At 44.7% G+C, this 24,371-nt stretch overlaps 1 protein-coding gene and 1 long non-coding RNA gene across 2 annotated transcripts in view; one reads left to right on the plus strand and one right to left on the minus strand.

Moving 5' to 3' along the window:
• The window catches only part of pard3ab (par-3 family cell polarity regulator alpha, b), a gene marked incomplete in the record, with an annotated part of 167,119 nt that overhangs the window by 44,967 nt on the left and 97,781 nt on the right, over positions 1–24,371 (minus strand). Inside the window, 6 exon segments of the mRNA XM_062404070.1 lie at positions 608–794; positions 9,132–9,282; positions 13,166–13,336; positions 14,150–14,338; positions 19,554–19,601; positions 22,791–22,826. Of these exon segments, the coding sequence (XP_062260054.1) occupies positions 608–794; positions 9,132–9,282; positions 13,166–13,336; positions 14,150–14,338; positions 19,554–19,601; positions 22,791–22,826 (782 nt within the window).
• Positions 6,090–6,812, plus strand: LOC133968178 (uncharacterized). Its single transcript, XR_009924098.1, has 3 exons — positions 6,090–6,172; positions 6,288–6,407; positions 6,508–6,812. It is a non-coding gene; the product is annotated as an uncharacterized LOC133968178 (long non-coding RNA).

Raw genomic sequence — 24,371 nt, forward strand, 5'->3', positions numbered from 1 at the left:
TGAACAAGAGATGGAGAAAAATCGACAAAAGGATTCGGAGAGTTGAAAAGTGGAGGAAAGTGGGAAATGGGAGAATTGGGGCAAAGAGAAAATGGAAGCGAGAAAAAACAAAAGGATGTGGTGAGACGGCATCGGGCGGAGAAAAGGTCAAACTGAGGACAGAGGAGTGAAAGAGAAGAAAGTAAATGAGAGGGTGAAGCAGAGACAAGAGAAAGAGAGATTTGTAAAGTGGAGAAAAAGAAAGAAAGTGTGGAGCAGACCAGAGCGAGAGACGAGGGAGCTAAACAAAAGAGGAACAAAATTATAGAGCAAAATAAATCAAATAAAGATTAAAAATAACAATCAGGGGAAAGAACAAGAAGAAAGAATGAAAGAGGGATGATGGAAAGAGACGACAAATGGAGGAGGAGCCGTCGCTATCCTCATCACCGACAAGATCACACAGAAGAACAACATTTAAAATGTCATGAATTCCCTGAAGACACATCAGGATAAATCATGAGTGATTGACAGCATAGTGTTATGTTCCCTTAATAAAGATGGACGACATGACAGCTCCCCTAGTGGCTGGCAGCAGTACAGGTCATGGACTCGGGTTGGAACCTACCTGTCGTTCTGAGCCGGCGGCGCTTTGGCCCACGGAGGCGTGGTGTCGGCGGGGGAGCCCACGTCGTCATGTGAGCTGGAGGACGACTGGTCAGAGAGGTGGGGGGGGAGCAGCGGCGGCCGGTCGTCCTCGATGATCACCGTGTCGTTCTGCGGCATGTTGACGGTCGGTGAGAGCTGGTAGTTACCTGCAGGAGACAAGATCCATTTCTGTTATTAGAGTTTCTTCATTTATTTAAAGTAGGTCCCACTAACTGTTTTCTACGTCACTCACACACAAGCCAATGATTTAAATTTAATACATTCTTAAAACATCATTTTACCATCACGTCTTTTGCCTTATAGATAGTGGGAGGAACTGGGAGCGGGTCTATGTTCAAGATCCCATTGCTACTGATTGAGAAGGATGTGAAGGCTTTAAACATGTGACGCTCTACCTGCAGGTGGAGGGTTCGGGTTTCCAGAGCTTCAGGATTCGACTCAGATAAAGACGTGTGAAAATAATCATGTCCATATGTCAGAACAAGCTCCAAGGAAAACGTTAAGAATAATAACAACACAAGTTGAACAAGTCTACAGGTGCAGCTGGTCATTTCCTCCGACCCAGAGGAGAGGAGGTCTTAGTGACAGCAGGAAACTAAAAAATACAAGTTTCCAAAAACACATTTTGAAGTTGAGTGAAACTGCTCCTGGTTAATCAGCTTACACGGAGCGCGGGTTGGCAGCCGGCACAATGGAGTTCCTGTGTCGGAGCACTGTGATTAATTCAAGCTGTGACCTCACAAATAAAGATAAAGAAACTTCTCTGTGCTGAGGGGAAATAAATAAAATAGTCTCTTTTTCCAGACCCTGAAAAGCGAGGCTTAAAAAACCCCCATTGATATGCAGCGCATGACTTTGTCTTTAATCTGTATTTTGAAATTTGGTGCAGCGGGTGGGGGGGGCGGCTTCAATGCTTCATAGAAGCCGAGTGCACGGAGCTCGGGGAGAAGGTTGTTTGTCTGGAGGAGCGTTTGGGCCTTAAAGCCGAGGACCTGGAGGTCTGAGCCAGGCGAGCACGGAGGGAATCAATGTGCTGCTGAGCGCTGCTGCTGTGGGTGAATGGACTGGTTGAACTGGGAATGAATGGAGGTGGCACGGAGGGGGGGGAATTGGGATGGCGTGAAAGAGAGAGAGTGTGTGTGTGTGTGTGTGTGTGTGTAGTTTAAAAAGTCATTATTCAGTATTATTCTTCTATTTGCTCAAATACTAGGAAGCTGCAAGTGGAACGCTTTTCAGGATTTTAATATGTGAAGCAGAGAGACTTCATTAAAAGGTTTCTGGTGAATATTCTGTTATTCTGATCATATCTGGATGATATTTATTGATACACATCCTTTTTAGAAATAACCACAAAGGCCGAAGCTTTGAGAATCATAATCCAACAACAAGTGAAGCAAAACCCAAACTTTGGATTTTCTGGGGCCCGATCACATATCGATATTCACAATAAAATGAATTTGCAATGATTTTATATATATATATATATATATATATATATATATATATATATTTATATATATATATATATATATATATATATATAAGAGCATAAGATAGAAGTGTCTAACTGTGTGTTTTTAAATGAGCCTTTACCCTCAGACACACACAACAAGTGAGGCGGCACTGACTTAAGTGTCTGAGTTCATGCACTTAACCCTGTTGAGACTTTCACTACATCAACGACAACTGTTGCACTGTTTTCAATGTGTGTGTGTGTGTGTGTGTGTGTGTGTGTGTGTGTGTGTGCTCTGTTCTGTCCTCTCCTGCTGTGTGTTTGTTGTTCGCTGTGATTTAAGGTGGGTGTAGCATGGTCACCTCTCTCTATGACCACCCACACACACACTCACACTCACTCACACGCACACACACACACACACATACTCACGCACAGTCACACGTGCACTCACAGATCCACTTAATCCCATTTCCCTAAGCAGTCCAATGCGCAACACTGAGAATCCCATCAATGTCACAGTTTGAATCACTGCAGTACAATCAACTGGCAGCGAGTGAGTCGAAAACCAATGAATCTGTCAGCTCGGTCGCCCGGTGAAGGGAGAGAGAGAGAGAGAGAAACAGCCTCTTTGTCTCAGTGCCAGCCGTCCGCCCGGCGACAACAATACCGCTGGCATGTGGACGGAGCGCCCCGCTGCCAGCGTCACCTGGAAATCAAACCAATAAACACGCATTATGTTTCCAGTGGCTGTAATATTCCTCGCCGAGCTGCGTGTGGAACAGGAAGTGGCGTTTCATCTGAGATGCAGCAGCAGGAGAGAGAGAGAGAGAGAGAGAGAGAGAGAGAGAGAGAGAGACTTTCTGTGCAAAACGACTGAACACTCGAGGGCAGAGGGGCAACACAAGTTCTTCTTTTCATTTCATCTTGCCTCACTCTCTATTTGCATAATTAGTAAGGGGTGTTATTGCCCGGGGGGGTGTGGGGGGGGGCTGGGCCTTGGAAGCTACTGGCCTGCAGGATTAATTAAGTCTCTCTCCTATCGCCGCCATCTTCAGGGCGAGCGATCCGAGAGCGTGCACGGGCCAAAGAACCAGAGCCGATATGTTCTGAATGGGAATGGTGCTGTTTTCCAAGAAAGCCTAATGCATGATTTATGATTCATGGCGAATGAACAGGCCTTTTTCTGAGCAACTGCGGAAGACCCCCCCCCCCCCCCCCCCCCCCCCCCACCACCACAATCACCGCCGCCAGCGCCCAGAGCTCACGAAACAACTTTATTTATTCAAGGGAAGTTCGCTGAGCTTTGTATTCACACACGTTCACATCTGGGAGCTGCCAAGTCGCCACAGACGTTCTGATCGGCTGCAGCTGAGAGTCGGGGGGGGGGGTTCAGACCAGACACGACACACAACCGCCGATGGTGAATCCCCAGATGTATGTTAATGCACAGGGACAGAGAGTTCCGTGTGGAGACAATAAATTTGCTCGTGCATTCGTCTGCAGGGATTCGAACCTGAGACCACCCGTGTGGAGGGTTACGAACCATTCAGCTGCTCTGTGGCTATAAACACCGACACTGCTCCAAGTCAGGCTCATCCAAATGTGAGAGTAGGTTCTGCCACGTTAAACACAAAGAATCCAATGTTTTTATTTCATTTGTATTTATTATAACTCTCGTGGTGTCTAGACAAGCAGGGAGTTTTGGTTTTCACTTTACCCGTTTGGAGATCTGACACATCACAATCAATTCAGCTTGGTTTGTGCGACTAAAGAAACCTGTTGTGTTACTATACGTTCTATTACATCTTTATTGTTTAACTCCTTGTCTCTTTCTTAATCAAAAAAACCTGACAGATTATTTTAGATCTTTAGAATAAGAGCAAGACAACCATGTGTAGGATTGTTCAGATAAAAGATCAGAAAACCAAACTCAAGATTAAATACACACACTTCTTCTCAATCTGAAGTTCATCAGATAACAAATAACTACACAAGGGATCAGTTACAAAAGAAACCTGGTCAACACTTACTCTGAATTACTCATCTTTCCAGTGGGGAACTCAGTGAAAGAGGGATATCTTGTTGTTAATGTATAAAACAAGTTTAACGAGTTGAATGGAGTTTGCATGCGGAGGGAAGAACCAGTTTCTGAAGCTTTAACCCACGTGACCTTTTATCCTGTGTTTCGCTGAAAAGTGACAAATCAAAACTGTAATCCTCTCCCTACCTGTCCAATCTCAGGCTGACACAGAAACTGAAGAGCAATTTACTGAAATATAATAAAAATGTACTTCGGTATCTCTGTTTCCTCGCAAATGGAAAACTGATTCTGAGAAAAAACAGGAGGGAGGGAGATCCGAAAATATTTGACACGACTAACTCACGCTGGAATTTCCCGTTTGGGGGTCAGGAGAAAAAAGGAAATGATTCACCGGGCTGATTAAGTGACTAATAAGCAGGGACATGGTCTGTGATAGTTGGTAATTAGATGGAGCACTAACCCTAACCCCCCTCAGGACGACCTCTGAGGTCAGGTTCCCCCCCACCTGCTCTGACATCCTCATCCCTCTGCTCCGTCCAGCTCTGAGGTGAAAACACTCGAACCCACGACCGGACGATAAGAAGCTGCAGGTCGATGACGAGTCACGAGGAACACACGGCTGTTTATTTTAATCCTCGGAGGTCGAGGGACGGATGTGACTGAACGCTGTGCGAGAGCTGAGGTGACGTAATCTGTGGTTTAATCCCTCCTGTTGTTACCGGAGCTCAGGCCCGGCCCGAGGCATAAGCGATACAAGCGGGCGCTTGGGGCCTCCTGACCGCCAGGGGGCCCCCTATCGGAAAAAAAAATTATAATTAAAAATAATTTAAAATAATAATAATATTAAATAACTTAAACAAGTGACCTGATTGAATGAAATAAAGAATACATCTATACAAGAAAATTCTGATTTTACGATCAATATATCTGCCAGCGTACAAGTCATGCATATCAACTGCGTGCTCAATCTGCTGACAGATAATTCGCGGTCATAGACAGACACTGCATAATACTCAAGGTTAAGTTGGAAGGGACATATATAAGCATGTCATCTAAAAGGACGTATCTCTCTGGTGCCCAAAAACGGAAAAAGAAAAGGACAGAAGATGAGAAAAAAGAGCAAGATAAAGGTATGATTGCATGATTATTTAAAATATGTGTTGAACTCATTTGAGGGAGGAGCAGCTCAAGCTATCATAGGAGTTAGCTAGCTAGCTAGCGAGTTAATGTCATCTTATATTTGACATCACATGAGCTATATTCATCAACAGTGTATGTATCTCATTAATATACATTTATCTAGGTGTATATGTCAACGATATTGGCAGTGTTTAGGATGTTCAATCAAACATGTACTGCTAGCTCTTGCCAGGCTTAATCTAACGTTAGCTCGCTGACTGAGGTGGACATTAGCACTAGTAGCTAGCTACATGAAAACAGTACTGTTTTATAAATGTGACATAGTGGTGAGTCTGACAGCGACTAAGTGCAGAGTCTTAGTCCATGAGAGATCGGTTTATATTGGAGGAAACAGCCAAAGGTGAACTTAACCTTCTAGGTGTAAGGGATGCAAGCTAGCATTGCTGTGCTTGTGCACGTTAGTAAAAGTGACATCTCAGCCAAAGATGGAGCACAATGTGCGCTCTGCTCTAAGATCTTTGTTGAGAGATGGCCTATTGGTCTTTATGAGAAAACACCATGTTGAAGTGAGGAGACGTCTGTGATAAAAATATACTTATATTGTATTAATATTATATTTAGGATGTTAAGTGTTCACCACACTGCAATTAGGCTGTGCCTTATTTTGCCTCACTAGAATAGGAATGGTTAGGTGTGGAATTGTTTGTTGATGAGTGTAAGTAATGATGGAAAAATAAACTAATTTTTCATAAACTCACTATCAACTATGCACTTTTGCAATGTTATTTTTTCAGGAACAGTGTGGAAGTATTTTGGAGCACAACCAACTGTACCTGCCCCCGATGTGTCATCAAGTGTCAGTGCCTCCACAGCTGATGATACAGCAGGTGAGGTTTTTCTTGATGGCAAATGGCTACATAGTCTTTTAATATGACATGACACATTTAAAAAAAAATAATTACATTTTTTTTATTTGTTGATTTATTTATTTTATCTTTGCAGGTTCACCCCCAGCAGACTTACAGTCACCTGAAAGTGAGGAAGAACTTTTACCCATTGAGGAACAGTTACCAGCATTGACAGTCACTGATACACCGACTTCAACCTCTGCCGGCATAACAGGTCAGTTAATCTAACAGTTTTTTTTTTATGTTGCCTTACTTAACTGTGAAATATCTTGTGTTATGTTATGATTCTATTTTTGTATCTAATGTCCCTACAGGTCCTTCTACAGCATCCACTGCTATGGATGTCCCATCCACTCCCTCAACAAGCACCAGCTATCAAGGTGGATCAACAGCTCCTCCAATTGACCCAGCTGAATGGTCAGCATTCCTGTCTGACTCAGAAAGGACTGATCTGGTAAGAAGAGGGCCAGTGCAAATTAGTGACACCTTCACCTTCCCCAAAAAATCTAATGGTCGAAGCTTTCATTACCATTATACGTGTAGACAATTAGTTAATGGGGTTTAAAAGGTTAATTGAATACTGAGTCACTTTCATTATTTAATCTATGTATCTATGTAACGTTCTATTTGTTATTATATTCATGCTTGTCTATTTTGGTTTTATTTTGTAATTGGAAATTGCTAACTTAATACGCATTTGCACAGTTGCAAATTATTTATTTAATATGTTTGTGATCGTTTGTTTGGAATACAGAGGCACTATCATTATTTATTTTTTATTTTTTAATGTTATTTTCGATAATACTAATGTTTGTGTATTTTGATTTCAGTTTAAGATTGCACATTTACAAATCTGTTGAAAGATCTGTTTTATTAAACTGATACTTTAAAAAAAAATACAAATGCTGTTGTATTTAATTATTTTACAATTTAACTTCAGTAAACCACACTTGATGCTTTACTTTGAATATGAAAGTTTAAAATAAATCTGTGATCTAAGTGCCCTCTAAGGTTAAAAGGTGACTGTTTTGGTGTAAATAACGACTATAATAATACAGGGGTCTATCAAGGGACAAAAGTCTAGAATATTTTTGGCATGAGAGCAACTGAATGAGCCTTCCAGGCCCAAGAGGTCAAGGGGCACTGAAGCCCAAGCCTAAGTCACCATCTCAATAAGTCAAAAAGCAAAATGCTATGAATATGCTTAAATTTAGGTATTTCCCTTCTCCAGCTGGCCATATACAAAATACAGGAAATCACATCTACGTAATTCAGTATTAATACAATTGATAATGTCAATTAATTCATTGTCAAATCATTGTAGTGTGACATTTTTGTCAATAATCGTCGAGCGCAAATGACTCCGCTAGTGGGAGGGGGGGCCCCAATATCCAATTCTGCTTAGGGCCCCCGAAAGGCTTGGGCCGGCCCTGCCGGAGCTGATTACGATACTGCACCGAGTTCTGGATGATGTTTAATCTGGAGGATTGAGGGCAGAGGATCAAATACCAAGAACAACTTTGCATTTTGGAGATTTACCTTTAGATCACACCTTTACTTTCACCTGACTGATTCATAAATATATCAGTTTATATTTGCTTTAGATTGAACTTATTTCTGGTTACATTGATTTGGTTGTTGTCTTTACTTTGTTGTCCTAATTCCAAAACAATATTTTGCTTCTTTCCCACTTGAAACTGACTCTTTGCTCTTTTCTCTTATCCACCATCAGTAAAACAGGAACTGGTATAAACTGGTCCTTCTTGCGATGCCTGCAAATAGCCGAGAACGCTGAAGAGAAGATTACACTGGAATTATTCTGTCCTCTCCACCGGCTTGAAGGATGAAAAAATAAGTGGCGGTGCTGTTTGCGCTCACTTGAGTGTGTTATTCAGAAACACAGCCGTGAATAGGCCGTCCCTCAAACAGAACATGTAGATATTCAGACTCTTAACATCGTACACGTCCTTTCTCTCTCTCCAGCTTTCATGCACGACTTGTCTGGAAGAAGCTTAAATGTGATGTTGATTTTCTTTAGTCTGTCAGAGTGAGTTTGTGCGTTTACCGGCTTCACACAGTGTAAACTCCTGCAGTTATAAAACCAGTGGACCTGCAGATACACACACATCACATGACGTGACAATGAACTCCTCCGTCACCGTAGAGCAGACGACTGCTGCATCACCTCTACATCGAACCTGAACCCTGCACGCTCATTAGAAGCCCTCGTTGTTGGTTCAGCGTGGACGCACACTTCCTGCGTCACTCGCGACTCACACGTCTCTCTTTGTTTACACTTACAACAGTGTCAACCAATTTGCATGAGAGGAAAACTAGAGGTCACACTATGGGGTTATGTTGCAGCAATTAATGAGGTGGAGTTCGTTTAATTAAAACAACAACAGATGAAAAGTTGGTGCAGCAGCTCTTCCAACTCTTCTCCTGCTTGATTCATTTACATTAAGATCTTGTGTGAAGCTTCTCTTCAGAAGGAAGTTGCTGAGAAGCCGAGCAGAGGAGGAGGTCAGAGTGTTTATCTTGAATCACATGCATCATCTTGGTTTTTCTGAGAAACTCAAAGAAACAGCAACTGCTGCAGAAACGTACAAACTGAGGAGTTAAACCATCTGTTAAAGAAAACATGAGACACTTCAGCTCCCGTCCATCAATCAGTGAAGAGCTGCACACACACACACACACACACACACACACACACACACACACACACACACACACAGGTCTAAACAAACACATGCACGGCTCCCACGCAGATTTAAAGTGTTTCCTAATCACTCACACTTTGAACAACACAAACTTATCTCCGAGCAAACGCACATACATACTAACACAAACATCAAGGATCATCCTGAAGAATCATTTCCACGTCTCATAACAGAATCTGAGGAATAATTCACAGGTGAAGATTCGACAGTCGTACCTATTGTGCGCGGCATCATTCCTTGTCGTGGCATCAGGTTGTCATCGAGACCCTCCAGGCCACCGTACAGCGAGTGGGAGATCCTGCGCTCGTGCTCGTCCAGGGAGGTGTTCATGGTCTGCTGGGATCCCAACGGGCTGCCGGCCGTCTCCTGGTGGAAAACAAGAGGTGACATTTAAATGAATAGTTTCCCTCTCTGGCCGAGGCCTGTCTGGTTCCATGTGTCCTCGCTGAGTGGTTTAAATGGTTTGAACAGTTGAACCAGTTGAGAAGCAACGAGCAGATTCATGTTCACGAAAGAAAATATCCCAGATCTTTACAGAATCAGACTCAGAAAGTATTTATTGCCAAGTAGGTTTACACCTACAAGGAATTTGCTCTGGTTATTGGTGCATACAATGAACATAGAAACATAAAAACATACAAACACAATAAATACAACACACATAAGAAAAGCAATGAAAAGAATCAATATATATTTACTCACTATTTACTTCTTATTTACTCCCGTATACAAATATTTATACAAAGTAACATTTATTTACACATAAACATATCAAAATAAAAATATATAATAGATAAAAGATATAAAAAGTGAAATGCAAAACAGTGAACAGTGTCAGATTGCAATATGAAATGTAATGCAGGATAATATAATATAATGTGTTAATTTAACACATCCTTGAGGTGTGGGGGTGGAATAAAATCCGAGTCAGGTGGGCGTCCCGGGTGGGGGTCCCAGGTGGGGGTCCCAGGTGGGGGTCCCAGGTGGGGGTCCCGGGCCTTGTTGATGAGGCCAACTGCAGCCGGGAGGAAGCTGGTCTTGTGGCGGGAGGTTCTGGTCCTGATGGACCTCAGCCTCCTGCCCGAGGGAAGAACCTCAAAGAGTTCTTCCCTTTACATTAACGGAGAAAACCTCCACGAGGCAGAACTGGCCTTGATGATATCTGCTGAGCGGTAGTGAACGGACACGGGGGCTGCTCCCCCATGCTAATGCTAGCCGTGTGATGAATGGGGATGGATTTCCAATGGGCTGTTGCTCACAGGCAGTTAGCCGTCTTGACAAGTCCCCCGAGGACCCTGCGATGACACTCTCTTGTTTGCTGGACAAATAGACCATTTGCCGGCCCCGTCGGCTCTAAACATCCAGGGCCTGCGTCGGCTCTCCTTGTTTGTCCATTGGATCGTTGGGTGTATTGATTCGCTTCGGTTTCTGCATTTATTACCGGAGACGCTGACAGCCCCTCGCCGTGGAGATAACCATCAACTCCAGCACGGCGTGACGACGGTAGCGGCTTCACACTCGAGTCAATATCGGAGCCGAATTACCCAAATCGATGACTGTAACTAGTGAGGCTGGGACTTCGATTTAGGCAGAAAAGGTCTTTGGTCAATGATCCTTCAGCTCCTGAGATGCTCGAGGTGCTGGAACTACCCAGGACGACTCTGATGTGAACAAACCAGTGGGAGAGGACGTTGTGTGGACACGTGAGGACGAAGTGGACATAGATGAGACGATAGAACCAAAAAATTGAATTGTTTGAAAAGCGTTTGGGGGTTATATTGACATACGTGTGGACAGAGCTGTGACATCATCCAGACAATATCAGGAAGAACAGATTCTTTTCCTCTTTTTTTTTTCTTGTGAAATATTTATGACAAAGATGAGGACACACTAATGAGCTCAATATTTCAAAAACCATGTCAGACAGCCGCGGGGATGATCGAAGGTTTTGAATAAACTAAAAGTCTAATTTGCAAATGAACTGGTGATTACAGCTTTTCCATTAAACGCAATTTCTCCCTCTGAATTGTTGTTTAATAAACAAGTGATTTAAACTGAAAACACTGGAACAAAAACCAGCAATTTGAAAACTGAGACATTTAGTTTTCTCACCAGACATAAATCTAATTTAAAATATAGCATTCTACAAGTCAACCACAGAAACAAACTTATTTCTAAAGTGGCCATATGGCACCGTGGCTGTTGGCTTCTCTTGACTTTCAATGAGCCACAGCAGTTAATGGATCGAGGGGTCGGGGGGGGGGGGGGGGGTCGGGGTGAGGCTCAGTAACAGTCAAGGGGGTTCGCCATACTGCAGGCGCATCGACAAATCACACGGCAGCTCATTGCATATTCGGGGCGATAATTGAGCTCCGGGAAGGGTCTCGATCCCATCAGGTGGCAGCGATCAAGAAGTCAGCTGGTGGGGGGGGGGGGGGGGGGGTTCACGTGGTTCTGTGGGGACACAGGAAGTCAGCTAGAGCGTTGGGGCTCATGATTTATGTAAATGAGAATATTTCAGATTGATTTGAGACACAGGGAGGAAAGTAAACACGGGATTATTTGATCTCAAATGTCAGTGAATGTCAAAATGAGTCAGAGCTTTCCACCTATAGTAATCAGATATTATTCGATTTTAACTGGTGGCTGATGGACAGCTGGTTGTGAGGTATTAACATCTGTGGGGGGGGGCTCTATAGGGACTTTATAAATCAGCTGTGAGCCACGTCTCGGAGTGTGAGTGCATTGGATTGTTGTTTCCCTTCTATCTGAGTGTCTTGGACACTATTTCTTATAAATAGCCCGACCCTCTGACAGCCCCAGGCCAGGCCTCGGGCTCTGCATGTGAAGCTGAGATTGACGAGACTCCCAGAGCTCAAATTGTGTTCATGCACCGTGCTCTGTGTGAAGTCTCACTGCCAGGACATGTCCACGATACACACACATCCACACACACATCCACACACATCCACACAGGGTCTCTGTTTACAAACCAACGCACTGCCAGATCCCTGAATAGAAATGCATACATGCATAAGCTGGATGTACAAAAACACAAACTACACACACACAAACACGCATGCATGGGGGCAGACACAGAGATGTGTGCACGTACACAGACACACACAAACACAAAACATGGCTCCAGGCTTAGCCTCTGCTTTCAATTACCAGACGGGCCGAGGGGAAATCAAAACTTTGACACACCAGGTTGGAAAAGGAGAGCGAGGGAGCCAGGCGATGCCAGAGGCGTGCACACACACAGACACACACACACACAAACACACGCACACACACACAGTGGCGGTGCACAAAGACTCAGCCTCAGCTTTCACGCAGGCGACAGGCCAAGGTGTACAGAGAATGTAAAAACATGACGTTGAGGAGAGAGAAAAAAGTTGTGTAGCTCAGTTCGCAGCCATGTTTAGATTCGTTTCCTCCAGTTGCCTCGAGGGATGAGAGAGTGTGTGCGTGAGTGTGAGTGTGTGTGTGTGGGGGGGGGGGGGGGGCGGCTGAACTACTGTGACCTGACTACTTATTTTTATCTCATGAGACGATTCATTGGCGCTCTCAAGCCTTTTCCCAGTGGTTGTGTGTTTGATATTGTGTTTTAGATGCTCACAGGACTTTAATTCATCTGCATGAAAGCAAAACACGGGACATCTGATTAAAACCACTTTGATCATGAAAGGGTCAGAAACAAACCAGTGTTATTAAATTAAATATGTCACATCTTTAGTGGAAGTAGAAAGAAAGACTTCCACATGACCCGTGTTAAACTCTCACGCTTTGTAAAGTGAAACTAAACTACAATCTGGATTTCAACCAGTTTTTATTATTTAAATGATGACAAATTGAATCTTTCAGGGATTTGGTTCTAGTTCTTTGGCGCAGGAGTAGGAACAGGATCCAGGTTCAAATCCCAGCTGAACACATTAAAACAACCCTGAACATTAACGGTGAATGAACGTCTCAATACTTAATGTTGACAAGTCCGTATGTCGACATGTCCGCCTCCCAGCTTCTCCACTCGAGCTGCTGGGGGGGGGGGGGGCTGCTGGGAAAGGTCACATGTGCTCCATCGGGGCAAATAAAAGAAATCATTTATGTTTACATCTGCTGAAACAGTTCCACTCTCGGCTTTATGTGAGAGACGAAGAAAACGGTTTTCAGACTCGTGTGACTTCATATTAATCTGATAACTATAAACTCTGTGTTCACTCAATCCGTCTCTCCGCTCGTCCCTCACCTCGTTTCTCTTGGCCACGCGTCGGGCCACGATGAGCTGGATCATCCCTCGCTTGTTTCCCTCCGTGGACATGGACTTGCGCAGCGTCTCCATCGCGTCCTGGTTGGTTTTGGCCAGCAGCGACTCACTGTTCACCGCAATCAACTGGTCGTTCACACGAAGCCGCCCGTCCTGTCGGAGGATTAAGAGATGACACGATACAGATGGTTTTGAGTTTTTAACTACCAAATGTTGCATGCTGGGTAATTATTTATCAGCCATAGCTTGAAGTTAACAACAAGCTTTATCAGACCCCCCACAGTCTCACTTCCAGTTCATCCTGTTTCTATTCGTGATCTCATCTCTGATGTAGAAGAGCTTTTAAGCCCATTATCATGAGCTGTCAACACAAGCTGAAACCCATCAGGTTGAATTCAGCTCTCTAGACGACCACAGAGGATAAAGCACTTTGAGCTCACAGACGTTATCGCACAGTCTCGTCTCAGATGCTGACGAACAGGAAAAAGTTGTTTTACTTCACTTTCCCTGATCGGAGTCATGATCACATGACGTTACATCATATACCTGCTACGGTCTAACCTGAGAATTTAAACCTTTAAAAGGAACTTGTTGTTTAAAGGAGACACTCTGCTCATATCCAAGTTCATCATTTTAAATTGTGTTATTAATGTAAAAGGTTTTCGTGCTGTAATGTTCAGAAAACATCTCTTTCCTCAGACTGTCTATCGCTGCTGCTCCTCTCTTCAGCCTCTGTCTCAAACACTTGGTTTTAAGCTCCTGTCTCTTTAAGACCCCCCCTCCCTCCCTCCTGATAAAACCCAAGCTCTGATTGGCCTGCTGGACGACTCATGATCCTACATATCTAAAACGTTTCTAACACACTTGAGGAAAGAAACTAAATCATCATACGTCTCCTTTAAGAGATTCTTCAACCCTTGAATAAACAGATGTCCCCTTTTTAAACGGGGGGGGGGGGGGTCTTACCTTACAGGCTGCCCCTCCGTTGATGATGGATTTGACGAAGATACCCAGGTCGGCGTGGTTCTCCTTGGAGCGGTTGCCTTTGACGCTGACGCCCAGACCTGCTGACCCCGAGTCGCTGAGGGGGATCTCGAAGGTCAGGAACTCCCTGGTCCCATCTGGAGTCAGGACCAGTTCGTCCTCCTCCGTCTTCTTCAAAACAGACACAGATTAAAAACTGAGAAACCAGACACACACATACACATCTTTCTAGGAATAAGCCCTTAAAACCAAACGAAAAAAATCACATTTTAAATTCAATTAAATGCTTGTGTGATTAATTATGCAGTAGAAGGAACATTCATGCATTAATTCCGGCCCGGAGCAGCAAACACAAAGTCCCCCGGAGCTCTGCCCAGGCTCCTGCGGGTTAGCCAAAGGGCCAAAGTTAAAAGGACATTCATTTGGCCACTTGAGGTTAATGAAAAGTGCCGGCACATAAATCGCACTAGGGCAGATAGCGGGCCGGTAAATCAGAGCTCCGGCTCATTAGCTGCATCAGATGTATTAGTGTTAAACAAAGCAGCACTCCTACGTGTTCAATTAGAAACCTGGAGTTAGCAGGCGGCGACTTGTGTTCTTTAATCAACGCACACACTGCTCAGGTTCATCGGGGCCAGAGGTGGATTCATTCTGTTGATATGGTTTTATTATTGCTCTTGTCTGGTGTTTAAACGGAAAATAATTAATTTCTATAATCTTTAAAAACTGCAAAACCAGCATGAACGTATATTGACACGTAGAGAAATGTGATTTATCATATTCATTCCAGAGAAATTATCACATATATTGTTTCTCTGCAGTTCTCATAATGAATCACTCAGTAAAACATTGAGTCTAAATGTGATTAGATGTTTGTGTGAAGCCTGGTTTACGCTCGCCGTCCCTGTTTTAATGAGCACGCCATAAATTACATTATTTCTGCCGGTCGTGCATTTCACAACTCGTGAAACAGAGCAACATGGACTGAACTGGAGGAAAGACTCCGTGTAAAGGTCGGGCAATACACAAATCTTTATGACCCTTCATTAGTGACAAAGCACAGAGATTCAAGAGATCATCGGTAAAGACGCTCGACTGCAGGAATCACCACAGAAGCACCGAGCCCGAAGTGAAGGTTCTGTTTCACAACCCAAATCCAGCCTTCGACAAAGTGAAACCTTACTCTAATATTTATAGAAGCATTTTTAAACTCCACTTTCTGATCAACACAGCTGTGAAGATATATGGAAAGATTTGAAATGGTTTTTGAGTTCTTCTCCAGAAACATAATGATCACAGAGGGACACAGTGATCGTCCTCAGTCAGAATTAACCTGCAGAACAAAGTCCACACAACCACACACGTTGGTTCCGATGTCATCGAACAGGAAGTAAACTTCTCACTAACTCTGCAGCTTAATTGACATGATGAGTGCTCTCTCTCTCTCTCTCTCTCTCTCTGCCTCCACAACAGGTGCTTCTCTTGCACTCATCCTCCCTCTCTCTCTCTCTCTCTCCGAGCTCAACAATAAAAAGCTGTTCTCTCTTGCTTGTTATTTGACAGCTGTCCTCTGAATAGACGGCCTCGTGCACGCTCGCCGCCTGGCAATTATTGTGCACGCCTAATGAATTCAATCATCGGGCTCGGTGTCAGCATGTCATTAGCTCCCTTTGTTTGCCGGGAGAGAGATGGAATTGCTCTCGGTAGAACAGAGAGGAGAGAAAGAGGGATGGAGCGAAGTGGGAGAGGAGGAGGAGGAGGGTAAAAGCAGGATATGCAGGGTGAGGAGGAAAGGGAGGGAGCAGGAGGAAGGAAGGAGCATAAAGGACGAGGGAGAATGAGAGGCAGATTCTGAAAGACTTCATTTTACCTGGAATACATTTGTGACATAATTAAAACCAGAGCGGGCAAATTGGATATCAGACAGGATTAACAGGAAGTGCTGTGGAATAACGAATTCATTGTTTCTGGAATTAAGTCCAAGTCACCAACAATTACTTTATCATCTTGAACCTGAAATGGTCTTGAGTAGGAAAACAGAAGCAGAGAAGAGCCTTGTTATAATAACTCATAAAGATGAAACCACTGTAAAGTCATTTCAAGGTCGTGACATGTGGTTACTGATACGAGGGATTTACAGATGAACAATATCTTTAATAAAGAAAAGAATGTAATCAAATTTACACACAAGTCAACGTAAAATGAATTCTGTGATTTAACACTAAACGGAGATATTGTCTTTTTTAATGTTTAATGTTACCAGCACACATCATTTATATTGAGACCAAAGAGTTTCCACTACAACGATAATAAAACCACAAACTATGAAGAGTAATGATTCTCAGCCGATCATATCTTTGAATTTCCTACATTCAGCAGCTTCCTGGTCCACAGCCATGATTCACCCGGGGACTCTACCAAGCAACTACATCATTCTATCATCAGTGAAGTGGGATTATATTTAATTAGAAAATGTATTTTGTTTAACGGCCTTGTACGTAACTAATAGACCTGGGAATTAACTGATGGAAAATAACATACATGGTATTTGAGTGTTGGACTATTTGTTCAGCCATGTTCCTTTAAATGTGTTATATATTTAAATCGTATCATCGTTATTATAATTATTATTATACGAGAGAGGAAAGAGGATTTAAAAACAAAAAAAGGGGGCGAGGAGGGAGGAAAGAAAGTGGAGCGAAGGTGAGGAAGAAGAAGAGTGATGGGCTGGAGGGAGGGGGGGGGATGAAGAGGTGAGGAGCCGAGGAGAAAGGGGGGGAGGGGGGACTGGCAAAAGAAAAAGGTGGAGGTGGAGAGAAAGAGATGGGGGGAGGGAGTGGGGGGGAAAGGTGAGAGGGAGGCAGTGGAGGTTGTAATTGGTCGAGGGAAGTCGGGCGTGCAGAACATTGTTGGCTGCCAACTGTGGCACAACCCATCTCCTGTAATTCATACGCTATCTCCCTACTCCTCCCTTACTCACTATCGCTTCATTTATCCCCCCCACTCTCACCCCCGCGTCTCACTCCCCTGCCGTGGACCCCCCCCCCCCCCCCACACACACACACACACACCACCACCACCTGTGCACCGTTATTCCTCGGTCTGTTTTTCTTGCCTCCTCCTAAAATAAACCCCAGATTCTAAAATGAAAATCTCTCTCTCCATCTCGCTCCTCTTTTTCTCCATCTCTCTGCCACACTCCCCCTCCTCTTCCCTCTTTTCATGTCTGCCTCTATTTCCCCCCCTCACCTGTCCTCCCCCCCCCCTCCTCTCGCTCTCTCTGACACGTCTCGCTGTAGCTCCATGCTGATAGACCATGAATATCAAATACCGGTGTGATCGACGGAGCAGAGACTGGCTCAGCGTGGAGCACTGGGGAAGGCAGGTGTGTGTGTGTGTCTGTCTGTGTGTGTGTGTGTATGTTTGTGTGTGTGTGTGTGTGAGAGAGAGAGATCGCCCGCAGGTCCATGCGTGTCTATAAGTGGATGCGTGTCATTATAAACACGCAAAGCAGCGTGTGCACTCGCTGCAAATGTCGTCCTTATATACTGTGTGTGTGTGTGTGTGTGTGTGTGTGTGTGTGAATAAGTGCGTGCAGACACACAAGAGAATACAGCATGTGACAGAATAACCGATACACACACTTCACACTTGTTGTCCAGAACTAATCAGCTGCCCTCTTCTCTCTCTCTCTCTCTCTCTTTCACAGTGCAACACAATGTAACTCGCCCTCTGCAGCTCCACTAGAAACCATTCATAACCTCGTCCAACCCGGAGCAATTACATCAGCAGCTGCTCGCACCCTCTCCACGTATGTGCGAGTGTACTTGTGTGCGAATGTGTAAGAGGTGTTTTGTGTGAAGTTCGCCATATGGCTAATGTGAGTGTGTGTGTGTGTGTGTTTGTGTGTGTGTATTCTTTAATGTGTGAAAGCCTCAGTATGGTCTGTGTAACTGTATACTGTGAGAATTGTGTGTGGAGTATGTGCTGTATGGGTGGCTGAAGTGTGTGTGTGTGTGTGTGTGTGTGTGTGTGTGTGTGTGTGTGTGTGTGTGTGTGTGTGTGTGTTGGCCAGGTGGCAGCTTGAAACATCACTTTAATTAAGCCGCAGAGCTGTTCTGTGGTAGAGCGGCCCTCTCTGATTGACTCGTACGTGTCACCAACGGGCCGCGACACAACACGGGAACAGCATCGAACCTGCTGCCACGGAGCTGCAGCCATTAATCACTGCTGCGACGCCATCACACGAATAGCCAAACAAAAGTTACACAACTTTTAGAGAGCGACTCCCCGTTGTGATAAAACCTCGATGGTGAAACGCGACTAAAGCAAATTAACTCATTTAGTGAAACACTTATATTTTGTGACATAATAATAAGCTTCATGGGAAAGTATTAATAATTCAGTAGCTGTTAAATGTACAATGTGTAACTCCTACCACTAGGGGTTCTCTCAATCATGACTTAGTTTGATGATGTCATGAGACAGCGTGGGATCATGGGAGTTATCGGAAGTTATCGTAGAGACGGGAAAATCCAAATGCGACCAAAATTTAAACGTCACGCCACCTTGGATAAAATTGAAGATTTCTTTGGATCTGAATATTGTTAAAGATCTCTTGGATAACGTAAGAACAAGTAAAAGAAATGTTGAATATAGACATTTCAATGAGGAATTGTTACATATTTTATCTTTAAAACAACAATATAAAGCAAGATATCTGCTGTGTCATGCTTAGAGACGGCCTCAGTAACACCTCCATCAACAGATTGTTGCTCCTCAACGTGGAGAGGAAACGTGCCCGTGTGTCAGAGAGCATCTGAAGCTCTTCAATGCAGCACTGCAGTCGTTTTCCATAAGCCCGTGTGACTAATGGCGTAAACAATGGAGCTGAATGTTCGCGTTATGGGTCTATTATAGGACTATCAGGGCAGGCGTGTAAAGACAGATGCTTTTGATCAGAGCTCTATTGTCGGAGCCAGGTGCGGGGAAGAGGATTTGCGTCTTTAAGTGTGTGTGTGTGTCTGCGAGTGTGTGTGTCTGTGTGTGCGAGCGAGAGAAGGAAATGGGGAGGAGAGAGTGAATGGAGGGAAATAAAGAGATGAAGAGTCGTAACAAAGAGGCAGAAAAAAGAGAACTAAAAGAAGCAAATTGAACAGACAACGAGTGAGAGAGAGAGAGAGAGAGCGAGAGCGAGAGCGAGAGAGAGAGAGAGAGAGAGAGAGAACCCACTGAAGTGTTTTGTTTTTACAGCCCATTGGCAAAGCAGCAAATTACTTAAATGACTCCCAGTCTATTTGTGCTGCCGGCCAAAGTATCTCATCTGCCTGTTCCCCCCCCCATACAGCAAAATGGCCCCAAGCTTGTGATGTCATGCGGCGGTTACCTCAATCAGCCAATGGGGTTTCCCGGCTATCACCGGCTGCCTCGGTAGCTGAAGGGAGCAGTGGACAAGTCAACAAGTTAGACACAAGTTCGGCCCTTCAGATAACAGTCACTGACAGTCAGTGAATACAGGAGGGATGTGAATAAAGAAAGAATATGGTGGTGAAGGGGGGGGAGGCTGAAGGTTAAAGGTTCACAGATGCATCTGAACATTATGAATCAAGTGTCTGCAGCCATTTTGAGTATTTCTTTGACAACACAGCAGGAGATTGTTTGTTCACGACATCAGGAAAATGTCTGGAACATTCAGCCTGTGTGTGTGTGTGTGTGCGGTTGTGTGTCTGTGTGTGTTAGCCACCCACACGCCTGAAAGACGAATTCAACAATCCAGAGCGTCACAGCTAATGACAGCCTCTAGTGGACTCCTGTGAAAACGTGGGTGATGTTTGGATCACCGGAGCGATTTCTAGAAGTGAGTGCTTTTTCCACTTCAGCTGTTGCATTTTGTCTGCGGTGGAACTCTCTCTCTCTCCCTCTCTCTCTCTCTCTCTCTCTCTCTCTCTCTCACAGGAGGAGTCACGCCAGGCCGACCTCAACAGTGCCAGCTCCAAAGCTTGTTTTCATATATTACACACTATATTCTGCAAGTTTGTATTTTAGATTTTTAACTAATTGCACTTTTATTCACTGTAAAAACTGCCCAAACTAAACAGATGCAGTGAGAACATTAGAGCAAACCTGGTTCTGATCAGCAACACAATTCTCTCATATTATTTAGACTATTTGAGTAACGCAAACATTATACACACTAATATTGAAATCATCATCATTTGCTGCTCCACCGCTCAAACTTCAATTCTCTCTTCAGCTCCAGGAAACAGACCTTTGACTTGACAATGGATTATTGTCCATTAAAGGCTGAAAGCTGAAAAGCATCTTTCGTGGTGCCTGTGTTGTGTTGTTGTGTTGTTGTGATGTTGTTGTTGGCGGCGGCGGCGAGATGTTTAAAATGAGACGCCTGACAACAGATAACATCTGAAAGGTACCGAGTCCATTACGGTGGTTGATGTTCCGGTAAAGGGAGAGGAGGAGAGGAGAGGAGAGGAGGGGAGGAGAGGAGAGGAGAGGAGGGGAGAGGAGGGGAGAGGAGGGGAGAGGAGAGGAGAGGAGAGGAGAGGAGAGGAGGGGAGGAGAGGAGAGGAGGAGAGGAGGAGAGGAGGAGAGGAGAGGAGGAGAGGAGAAGAGGAGAGGCTCATGTGGATGTTTTCAGGCAGGAGGGCAGGAAACGAGGAGACAAAATGGGGGCAGAGAGGAGACAGCATGGCCACGGTGCATTTCCTCAATCTGTCGGACTCCAGGCCCGGCGGTCACATTGATTTTTTGAGGGAGGTCAAGATCCCAAAATAAGAGAGAAAACACTTTCTCTCACTTCCCGGAGCCCTGAGAGGTGCGTTAGGTTATATGATCAGTTCCCATGATGTCCTGTCAGAGCTGGAGACAGAAGCAGCTTCCAGCAGCTGCTCAAAACCAACTGTTAGACTCTGACACAGGAGAAACATCTGGAACTGTCCCTGCTGCTGTTCCTTGAAATGACAGAGTTCAAGACCGACATGGTTTAAACAGAACCCGGAGTCCAGCTCAGCTTTAGATCTAATGCTGCAGGACGGGTGTGGTCACGTGTGGACACGTCTGAGGACACGTGAGACGTCCCAGCCGCCACAGAGCTCATCAGCCTCCTGCCTCTAATGACGAGGAGGGTCCTGCACGCAGCTGGCAGGTGCGACCGCCAATCAGATTAAACGCTCAATTACGCCTCTAACGCGCCGACCAATTACCTGCACCGGGCCAGATGCAAACTGGAGGTGAGGCCAGATGTGAAGTGTGCGCTTTGTAAAATTACAACTCGAGCTCGGTATGAAAATGACGCGGTTGTGAAAATGTGAATGGCTTTTTAATATGAGCAGTGAAGACAGATGTGCTTCTAACAGCTGCTGGATCCTTTTAGGGTCGAGGGTGACGCTCAGGACGTCCAGACGGGGAATGATCTCATGAGCAGCGTGGAAAACCTTGATCGAGCTCCTCCAAATATCCGTTAGGACTGAAAACATGTATTTTGTGTCTATTTAAGAATTTATATATGAATTAAGCAACAGATATTTCAGTCTTTAACCTTTTGAACTCAATAGAAATGCTCCTCCAGTGTCTACTTTGATATGTTCGCTCACTGTGATGTCATTTCTTGGGAGTATTTTCAAAACCATCGGTGCAACCTCAGCGGTTAGAGGTTATGTACGTCAATAAAAGATAATAAAAGATAATTAATGATGAAAGTACCGTATAAATTGAAGGAAATACAAAAATCTACTTGCTATTTCACCATATTTTGCTACATAAACACATAAAACATGAGAATCCATGATATTTCTAAACACAGAAACATGAACAAGATATTTCCTAACGCTCCCTAAGTTATTTGAACAATGCACACATTCCCTGCTCCTCTCCTGACACCTGATCCTCACGCTACAACCATCTCCTGCAGTCAGGGGCCGGGGTCGTTCTCGAACAAAGATAACGTCAGAGCGATCGGTTATATACATACATGTGGATATGAATGTCAAGTCGCCCTCCTTATAGATAAATGTGTCTCCGTCTTTGTTTAGCACGGAGACGTGGACGACCGTCTCTGAATCTGAAACCAGACACACTGTTTGTCATTCCTGTCACACGTCCGAGTGAGTCTGCAGCGAGCGAGCAGGTCGGACTGACAACCTGATCCTCAGCCTTCAAATACAGCAAACGTCCATATGTGCCTCCCCCCCCCAGCCGACAAATACAGCTCTGAGCGGAGTGATGGAGCAAATCATTCTGCAGCACGGTTCGAGCGCTCCATACTGATGAACCATGAAATTGTGATTTGTGTGAGCAGCTCTGGGTGGAGATTAAAACGAGTGTTTTCTGACAAACATTAGCATGGACGACTGGTGACTTGCACTTTGATCAACCAGCTAGTTTACTCCTGGTTTCATTCAGCTGTCTTATTCCAACTTAACACACATGACCAATGTGCATGAGCGGTCATGATGTGAGATTTCAGGCGTGTGGACGAGAATTTAAAAAAAGGTTAACGAGCAAAAACACTCGTGTGGACGGAGATGGTTTCAGTTTTAAAACGTTGACATCAAATGAGTCAGAAGTGTGGATGTAGCTTTAGGGTTTGGTGTTGGTGGAGTCTTACCGAATCTCTGGGGCTTTGCATCTGGGGCTCGGCGTTCTAGAGGGAGGAGGGAGGAGGAAGGAGGAAGGAGGAAGGAGGGAGGAGGGAGGAGGAGGAGGGAGGAGGGAGGAGGGACAGAAGAACCAAAAGTCAGCAAGAGAACAAACCAACATGTTAACAGTGAGAATCTGAGCACTAAGGAGATTGTTGTGAGGGAACTTGTGGATAAATGGAGGCAGCGTGATGAATCAAAGTCGGTGCAAGATATGAAAGCGCAGACAGATGTTGGTGCTGTGTGGTGCACGTGGGATCAGACATGAAACATTAACTGTGGGTTAGAAACTGCATGAGGACAAAAAGGACAAAATGTCAGAATCATAGAAGGTGTTCTGGAGCTGGGGACAAGGATTACGTCTATGTTATTATTATTGTTAGTAGTAGTAGTAGTAGTAGTAGTAGTAGTAGTAGTAGTAGTAGTAGTAGTAGTAGTAGTATGTACCGGTGTATTTGTTGAGCTTTGGCACAACTTGTAGAAATAACACAACAGCTGCTGACTTGTATTTTTCATTGCTTAAGCTTTAATATAAAAAGCTTAGTAACCGTTATTAATTCAAACCTATGCTCCAGGACAATCTGCCGTTTTCACTGAAACTCAGCTGAGCTTGTTTTTAGCTCATGTTTCATGTTTTTAACGATGACATGATGACGTTAACGGAGCCGACGTGGAGCCTCCTCTTCCTCTGAGCCACCAGTCCTATCCCAGCTCATAGCTCCAGATACTGGTGCTGCTGGACCTCCTCTCCCTCGGGTCTCTACACCCCCCTCTCCACCCTCCACAGCTGATGACCACGGATCAAATCAATCCGCTTATCTAACGACGCTCCGTCAGCTGGACTCAAAGCAGAGCTCTAATCTGGAGACGAGTATCGACCACTTCCTCTCATCCGGCTCCCCCCGTGGTGACAGGCAGCCAATGGCCTCGGCTGCACCCCCCGCTGTGATAATTGCCACCAATCAGACTTTTTGATTGACAGCACTTGTGAGCAAATGGCTACTTGTGCCTGTAATGGCCCCAGCGACTGTGGAGGAGGCTGGGAGAAACCATTTTTCAGACAGCGGAGGGGTGCTCGTTTCTTTCCTTCACATTCCTACTTGATAAAGTCGGTCTGAACCAAAACAAAGCACGTAAGCTATGTTATGAAGTTATGACTTCACACGTTCAATGCTTCAAACTTGTTTTTCTGCAAAAAACAAAGCAGAACAGCATCTGGCATCAAACTTTAAAAACACAACTTGACGAGTCACTAAGTGAATTAGCTCCAGTTTGCATGGATCAGTGAAGCTAGGAGCCGTGAGTGGCATCTGCCCGGCCTGAGTGACAGCAGCTGATCCAGGAGCAGATCTCTACGGCGGTTCACTCAGGGTGATCAGCCTGATGTTGCCTGATTGATATTCAAGCCCAAGTGTGTTTTTCCCTCTCTGTCGACTTCCTGCCCTGCGTCTTTCCGTTCATCCCCCCCATCCATCAACCTGGCAAGTCGGCTCGGCGGCGAAACACAGCGAGAGCGGTGGAGACGCACAGATAGAGGAGAAGAGAAAGAA

Source organism: Platichthys flesus, chromosome 14, assembly GCF_949316205.1.
Source record: "Platichthys flesus chromosome 14, fPlaFle2.1, whole genome shotgun sequence".
In the NCBI taxonomy this organism is placed as follows: domain Eukaryota; kingdom Metazoa; phylum Chordata; class Actinopteri; order Pleuronectiformes; family Pleuronectidae; genus Platichthys; species Platichthys flesus.